The 7,773-nt window shown below is 44.4% G+C and overlaps 1 protein-coding gene across 1 annotated transcript in view; it reads right to left on the bottom strand.

The window, feature by feature from the left end:
• The window catches only part of LOC119575654, a 5,520-nt gene extending 2,090 nt beyond the window's left edge, over nucleotides 1-3,430 (bottom strand). The window contains exons 1-5 of the mRNA XM_037923284.1: nucleotides 3,402-3,430; nucleotides 2,854-2,974; nucleotides 1,503-1,574; nucleotides 1,348-1,408; nucleotides 1,159-1,291 (exon numbers count right to left, since the gene is read on the bottom strand). Coding sequence (XP_037779212.1) covers nucleotides 1,159-1,291; nucleotides 1,348-1,408; nucleotides 1,503-1,574; nucleotides 2,854-2,974; nucleotides 3,402-3,430 — 416 coding nt within the window. The remainder of the gene's footprint in view (nucleotides 1-1,158; nucleotides 1,292-1,347; nucleotides 1,409-1,502; nucleotides 1,575-2,853; nucleotides 2,975-3,401) is intronic.
• Nucleotides 3,431-7,773: the final 4,343 nt, after the last annotated feature.

Genomic DNA, 7,773 nt, shown 5'->3' with positions numbered 1-7,773 from the left:
TGGAAGGTGTTGGAGTCTCCTGTTCTTGTTACTAGTCCTGTGTTCAGTTTTCCCAGTAGTGCACCGATGGTAAGAGATTTTCCTGTTCCTGTTGGTCCTTGGAGTACAAGAGTGTTGATTTTGTCCAGTTTTTTGTCTGCTACGATGATTATCCAAGCTAAGATTTCTGGTACACGGATGTCGTTGTTGGCTAACATGTACTTTATCCACTGCATGTTGTCGTAGTCTGGTTTCCTTTTTGATATATTTTGCAGGTTTGTAATGAGTGACAGTTGGCTTTGGTTCGACTTTTTCTTGTTGTTGTAGTAAGTTAGTATTCCCCTGAGTTTGTCTTTATATTGTCCTCTGGTGCGGGTCCATAGCTGTTTGTATTCCTCATCGTCAAGTTTATTGACAAGTTCTTGGACTGTTCTTGCAGATTTGGTTTTGACTAAGTGTTGGAGGTAGTCATATTCTGCACTGTTTTCTTTAGGTTTTTCTTCAGCTCTGTCTTCTCTTGTAGTAGTCATATATGGACATGGTCCGTCTACTGCGTCTTCGTCTCTTTTGTATCGTTGGAAGTATTTGATGATTCGTTTAAAAATGGCGTGGCCAAGACCAAAATACGAAAGCCGTTCAATACCGTATCTGATAAGATAGAGTATCCATCTCTTGATATCTCTAACAAGTACCGTAGTCGCTTCAGCTTCGGCTCTGGCAGCAAAGGTAACTCCCAGATAGGCGAGGATTGTAGCTCTATGTCTGGTCTTATTGGTTGGGTGTCCGGAGTATGTGATGTGCCAGTGGTCACCATGATCTGTAATGGTGAAGTTTGGTGTTCGTCCGGAGAGTCTTCTTGGTTGTGGTTTTTCTCTGATGACGAAGGTGTACCATGTTGCACTTTCCACTTGTTTATCAATCTCACTCTCTTCCAGTCGCCTTCCGTCCATTTCGTCCGGTCCGTCGGGAGTCCCTTCAATAAAGTCGGGTTGTGTTCCGCTACTATTGCTCTCTCCTCCATTGGTAGGTTCCAGTCGATTTCCATTGCTTCCATGATCGCTTTCCTGATCTCCTCCGCCGTTTCCTCCGCTTGTCTCTTTTGTGGTGTTGGAGTTTCTGGTTCTTTTATTTCTATGTGGTGTATCCAGATTTTCGTCATCTGATCCAGAGGAATCTGATGTGTCACTGATGTAAGTAATTCCTCTCTGTCTCTTTTGACGCCTGTTAACACTGTTTCCAACACTTCCAAGGGAGTTTTCTGATTCCGGTCTCCCAGTCTCTAACTGACGAGTGAAGAGGCTATTCCAAGTGACTAAGGACAATTTTGGAACATGGAAGATACGAACAACCACCCATGGCAATCAATACCTAGTCCGTCATTATTTGGATCTTCAAGTAACAGTGAACCAACAGAAGTCTTTGAAAACGTCTTCGGAGAAAGACAAACCCAAGGATACAAATGTAAGTACAAGTGACTGACTAAGTGACTATCCTTAAATTTCTAATTGACGCAAGTGACGAACTTTGTCGTCACTAGAATGAATGATAGCCTCTGTACAGTGGTGAGGGTATACCAACAGCTTTTCAGAATCAGTCTAGATCCTTAGGAAAACCAATTTAAATGTAGGCATATGTCTTCAGTGGGCTAAGGTGCCCAAGTTTCTTTGATTATTTAGGATTTTGATTTCCTATAGAACCTGTAGGTCAAGGCTATGCTGATTAAAGATGAGAAAAAATAGTTTGTGCTGGCAACCTTGATTATCATTTTTGCATGGTGACAAGTGTGCGCAGCTTAATTTCCCAGTGCCATTTGGTAGAATTAGCACCACTCGAGTCTTTTCCTTTGTTAACTGTTCTGACTCGCAAGGATGAATACTATAAAATGCATATCAAAACCTATGAGGCCAAAACACATCTCTGTCAGTACTCGCAGCAAAAAAGGCTAGATTTTTCACTGCGACAAATTTTGTTTGGAGGTATTTGAAGAGCTCATAACCCAATTATAAGTGTCATTAACAGGCAGAGTTGTAAAAGTTTGTCTATCATGGTTAGCCCTCACATATCAACAAAAATGCGATAGATTGCTATGAATATGGAAACAAAATGCATATGAATTTATTTTATCATGTAAAACACTAGGATATGTATTTGTATTTGTATTTGCAGTTACATAGCAGATAACTGTGATAAGTTATAGTATCGTGTGCGGAGAGTAAATGTGGGCAGAGGAAAAGACCTAGGGTTTGATTAAATGATATATACCAATATATTCCAGAATTTCACTCAGTACATTCCATTTTGAAGAAGATAAAGGTGAGAAAAAACATTTGCATGTTTGATGCAGATAGAGGAGGGCATACAAGGGGACTGGGAGTATGGTGGGGATACAGCAGGTGTGGCTGAAGGAAATTTACTAAATGGAATCAGATAATTAGTGGGCAGAACCTACATCCCTTTCATAAGGAAAAAGTTGTGTGGAAAGATCATGCCAGGTTTTGACGGGCCTTCTGCGATCGTGGTGAATAGGACTAGTTGCATATTATGTGATTAGCTATGATTATGGCAAGTAAGTCTTTAGGGATTAGGTGATCCTCAAAAATATTTTTTTCTGTATCAGTCTTCGCCTTTGAGTCCTTTAAAACAACAACTTTGAATCAGACTAGACAAAAACATGTAATACAGATTTTCTTTAGATTTTAAGATTTTGTTTTGAAAGTGCATATTTTATTGTGATATTCATTTTAATCAGCTATAGAAAAAGGAGCCCTTTTTAGATTTATGTAGAATTTCATTAACTTTTCTTGTGGTGCAGTCAAATTTAAATTGTTATGAACCTGAGGACAAAAAACCTAATCTGAGAAAAAGTTTTGGTACCCACAACAAATATGCAGCAAAAATATTGGTAATTTTTATGGTCACTCTATCAAAATTATTTCTAAGCTGTTGATGGCCTAGGATGATATTCTTATGGTAATTGGGGTTGGATGAGTGAAACCTGAAACAAAAAATTGTCTCAAAACACACAATCTACAGGGGGAGACTAATGAAAATTTGTAAGATATAATAACTTTCATAGCAATTTTAACGCACCTAAACCCGACTACAGAGGGCCAACAACTGAACAGGCATTCAATGAGTGTTGGTTTATGGTACCAACCTATTTTTGTGGCGACAAGTAGTAATGATAGTAAATCCTTAAATGCGTGGATGTAAATGACCATGCAAAAAGTCATTTCAATATTGAAAGATTGAAATGTAGGATGGTTTCAAGAAGGCTTAGGCCTATCCTAGTTTCTGAGATGGTTGACTGAAACTGAAAATACAATTTCTGATTTTTTTTCTTTATTCTTTCCTTTTTCTTTTCAGAAAGATCAAGGAAATTTAAGAAGTTCGGGAGTAAGAAGAGCGAAGACATCATGTACCTGGAGTAGCTTTTAGGGTTAATTTTCATGTTTGGTTTGCCGATGTAAAATGTGAAGTCGTGTGGTACAAAGTCCCTTTTCTTATATATTGAGGTGAATAGGTGGAGTGATTTTCCTTTACTGATGTGTAATTTTTCGTGCTGGATGTAATAATTCCTGTGTGTAATCCTGAGCCATAATATGTTACAAGTATCCAAAATCTAAAGAGTTGCGACCGTGGACGATAAGTGACGTTGCAGGGTATACAAGGCAGGAGGGAAAGCCTTACTATGCCATGTCCATATGTGCTGTGGAGAAGTGTGTTGTGCGCCCCCGGGAAGTGTGCGAAGTGCTGTGATTGGAGATAGAAAAAAGAAAAAGGGGGAAAGATATGTCAGATTGGTGAGAAAATTCAGAGAGGAATGAAGTTGCTTTTGCAATAGTGAAAACATCCCCCTCCCTCCCCCCCTTTACCAACCACACCCCCCCCTGGAAACGAAAGGCAAAATGAGCAAAGGAAAAGAGAGCAAAATGGACTCGCGGGTCCTGGAGAAAAAGCTGTCGTCGGTGAGGGAGACGTCGGAGGACATCCAGAGCCTCTCGCGCTGGTGCCTGCAGCATAGGAACCATCACCACTCAATCATCCAGGCTTGGTCGCGAGCTGTGCGCAAGTGTGAGTAGCCATGGCGGTCATTTTTTGTAGTTGTGGCTTCGGGGATTGGGGGAGAGTGGAGGGGGTGCAAAGTCGACTCTCGTGTGTTTGTTCCATGGTCTTACTTTATCCTTTTTTGTTTGTTTGTTTCTCTTTTCTCTTCTGTCGCATCCTGTTTCCTTTCTCCACTCTTTCTCCATTCTCCCCTCTCATCTCTCCTCTCTCCTTTCTCAACTCTCCTCTCTCTTCTCTTTCCTCTCTCCTTTCTTCTCTCTCCTTTCTTCTCTCTCCTCTTTCCTCTCTCCTCTCTCTTTTCTCATCTCTCCTCTTTCCTCTCTCCTCTCTCCTTTTTCCTCTTTCCCCTCTTCTCTCTCCTTTCTACTCTCTCCTCTCTCCCCTCTCCCTCTCACTTTCTTATCCTCTCCTCTCTTCTTCCTGTGTTCCCCACTCCCATCCTCTTCTCTGTTCTCTTCTTAACAGTACTCTTCTATCCTTTCACTTTCCTCCTCCCTCTGCCCTTCCCAATCCCCTTCCTTTCCTTTCCTTTTCCTTTTCCTTTTCCTTTTCCTTTTCCTTTCCTTCCCTTCCCTCTCTTTCCCTTTCCCTTTCCCTTTCCCTTTCCCTTTCCCTTTCCCTTTCCCTTTCCCTTTCCTTTCCTTTCCTTTCCTTTCCTTTCCTTTCCTTTCCTTTCCTTTCCTTTCCTTTCCTTTCCTTTCCTTTCCTCCTCTCCTCTCCTCTCCTCTCCTCTCCTCTCCTCTCCTCTCCTCTCCTCTCCTCTCCTCTCCTTCCTCTCCTCTCCTTCCCCTCTACTCTCCTCTCCATTCCTTTCCATACCTCTCCCCTCTCTTATTTCTTATTTTATATCCTTTTCCCTCATATCCTCTTGCCTCATCTCTCTTCTCTTGTGTTTTCCAACTCCCCTCCCTCAGTTGCTTCATCTTAGAACTTCCTTAGTTATCATATCTCCTGTCCCCTTCCCAGCCCTCTGCAGCCCTTCCCTGCCCTGCCTTTCCCTTCTCTTCCTTTTTTTCATTTCCCTTCCCATCTCTTTACTTCTCAGTTCTTCCTCTCTCTTCATTTCCCTTCCCTTCACTTCCCTTCATTTCCCTTCATTTCCCATCTCTTCCCTTCCCCTTTCCCTTCTCTTTTCCCTTCATTTCCCTTCCCATCCCTTCATTTCCCATCTCTTCACTTCCCTTTTCCCTTCTTATTTCCCTTCCCTTACCATCCCTTCCCTTCATTTCCATTCCCTTGTTTTCCCTTTCTGTCCTTTCATTTCCCTTTCCGTCCCTTTATATCCCTTCCCTTCCCTTTCCACCCCTTCATTTCCCTTCCCTTCCCTTTCCACCCCTTCATTTCCCTTCCCTTCCCTTCATTTCCCTTTCCATCCCTTTATTTCCTTTAATTTCCCTTCTAAACTCACCCCCTCAGTTGCTGCATCTTATAGCCTTATATATATTATCATATCTCTTCTCCCCTTCCCAGCCCTTTGCAGCCCTTCCCTGCCCTGCCTTTCCTTTCCCGTTTTTCATTTCCTTTCCATCTTCATTTCATTTCCCAGTTCTTCCCTTCTCTTCATTTACCTTCCCTTCCCTTCCCTTCCCTTCCCTTCCCTTCCCTTCCCTTCATTCCCCTTTCCATCCCTTCATTGCCCATCCCTTCCTTTCCCTTCTCTTCCCTTTCCATCCCTTTATTTCCCTTTCCACCCCTTTATTTCCATTCCCTTCCCCTTCATGTCCCTTCCTTTACTTTCTCTTCAATTCCCTTCCCTTCCCTTCCCTTCCCTTCATTTACCTTCCCTTCTCTTTATTTCTCTTCATTTTCCTTCCCTTCCCTTCCCTTCCCTTCCCTGCCCACTCTTTTCCATTTCTTCTCTCCTCACGCCTCCCTTTCTCTTTCATTTACCTCTCCTCTCTTTTCCCACTCTTTTCTCTCCCTTCTCCTCTGCTCCCCTCCCTTTCCCTTCCCCTTCCCCTTCCCCTTCCCCTTCCCTTTCCCCTTCCCCTTCCCCTTCCCTTCCCCTTCCCTTTCCCCTTCCCTTTCCCTTTCCCCTTCCCTTTCCCCTTCCCCTTTCCCTTCCCTTCCCCTTCCCTTTCCTTTCCCTTCCCTTTCCCCTTTCCCCTTTCCCTTTCCCTTTCCCCTTCCTTCCATTCCCATCTTTTCTCTTTTCTTCCCCCCTCTTCTCTTCTCTCCTTTTTTTTTCTCTTCCCCTCCTTTTTTCTCCCTTTCCCCCCTCCTCCCCTCCCTCCCCTTCCATTCCATTCTGTTTCCCTTTCTTTCCTTTTTTTCTCTTCTCCCTCTGCTCCCCTCCCTTTCCCTTTCCCATCCATTCCTTTCCTTCCCTTTCCTTCCCTCTCTTCCTTTTCTCTCCTCTCCTCTCCTCTTGTCTCCTCTTCTCTCCCAGTCCTTCCATTCTCTTCCCTTCCCTCTATTCTCCTCTCTCCCTTGTCTCTCCTCTTTTTATCTGTCCTCTAGTTTCTTGTTTTCTGTAGTCACATCTCCTCTCTCTTATCTCCTCTCCTCTCCTTTCTCTGCTCCTCATACCTCTCCTCTCTCCTCTTGTTTCCTTTCCTCTCCTCTCCTCTCTTCTCCACTCCTCTTCTCTCCTCTCCTCCCCTCCCCACTCCTCTCATTTCCTTTTCTTTCATCTCCTCTCCTGTTGTTTCCTCATTTCCTTTCCTCTCATTATGTTTCCTTTCCTCATCATTCCTTCCTTCACCTCTCTCCCCTCCCCTCCCCTCCCCTCCCTCTTTTCCTCTCTTCTGTCATTGCATTTCCTTACCTCGCCTCACCTCACCTTACCTCCCCTCCCCTCCCCTCCCCTCCTCTGCTCTCCTCTCCCTCTCCTCTCCTCTCCTCTCCTCTCCTCTCCTCTCCTCTCCTCTCTTTTTCTCCCTCCCCTCCCCCCTCCCCTCCCTCCCCTCCCCTCCCCTCTCCCTCCCCTCCCCTCCCCTCCCCTCCCTCCCCTCACTTTCCTGATTTTTGGATATAGATTGTGTCGTAGATGGCAAAAGAGATACAATAGAAGAGGCTGGGATTTAGTTTTGCATTGGAACTGTTCGAGCCGAAAAGTGCCAAACCACCTGTGAAGAGGGTAGCCAAAGATGCGTCCAAGAGGGTAGCCAAAGATGCGTCCAATATGCATCAAACAGTTGGAGTGGGAAATGTAAGAATGAGAAGGAGAGAGAGGGGAAATAGGAATAAGAGTTTGAATAAATGAATAGGAGATAAAAAGTAAGAGGGAAAGAGAGAGGAGAGAGAGAGAGAGAGAGAGAGAGAGAGAGAGAGAGAGAGAGAGAGAGAGAGAGAGAGAGAGAGAGAGACCTAGAGAGAGAGAGAGAGAGCCCTAGAGAGAGAGAGAGAGAAGCCCTAGAGAGAGAGAGAGAGAGCCCTAGAGAGAGAGAGAGAGAGCCCTAGAGAGAGAGAGAGAGCCCGAGAGAGAGACAGAGAGAGAGAGAGAGAGAGAGAGAGAGAGAGAGAGAGAGAGACCTAGAGAGAGAGAGAGAGAAGAGAGAGGAGAGAGAGGAGAAGAGAGAGAGAGAGAGAGAAGAGAAAGAGAGAGAGAGAGAGAAGAGCCTAGAGAGAAAGAGAGAGACCTAGAGAGAGAGAGAGAGAGCCCTAGAGATGGGGAAGAGAGAGAGACCCTGAGAGAAAATAGAGAAAAAGGGACCCTAGAGAGAGAGGGGAGAGCCCTAGGAGAGAGAGAGCCCTAGGAGAGAGAGAGGGAAAGGGCCCCAGAGA

Source organism: Penaeus monodon, chromosome 7 (genome assembly GCF_015228065.2).
Source record: "Penaeus monodon isolate SGIC_2016 chromosome 7, NSTDA_Pmon_1, whole genome shotgun sequence".
In the NCBI taxonomy this organism is placed as follows: Eukaryota; Metazoa; Arthropoda; class Malacostraca; order Decapoda; family Penaeidae; genus Penaeus; species Penaeus monodon.
Note: the sequence above shows the minus strand (reverse complement) of the source record. Positions and strands in the feature narration are given on the sequence as shown.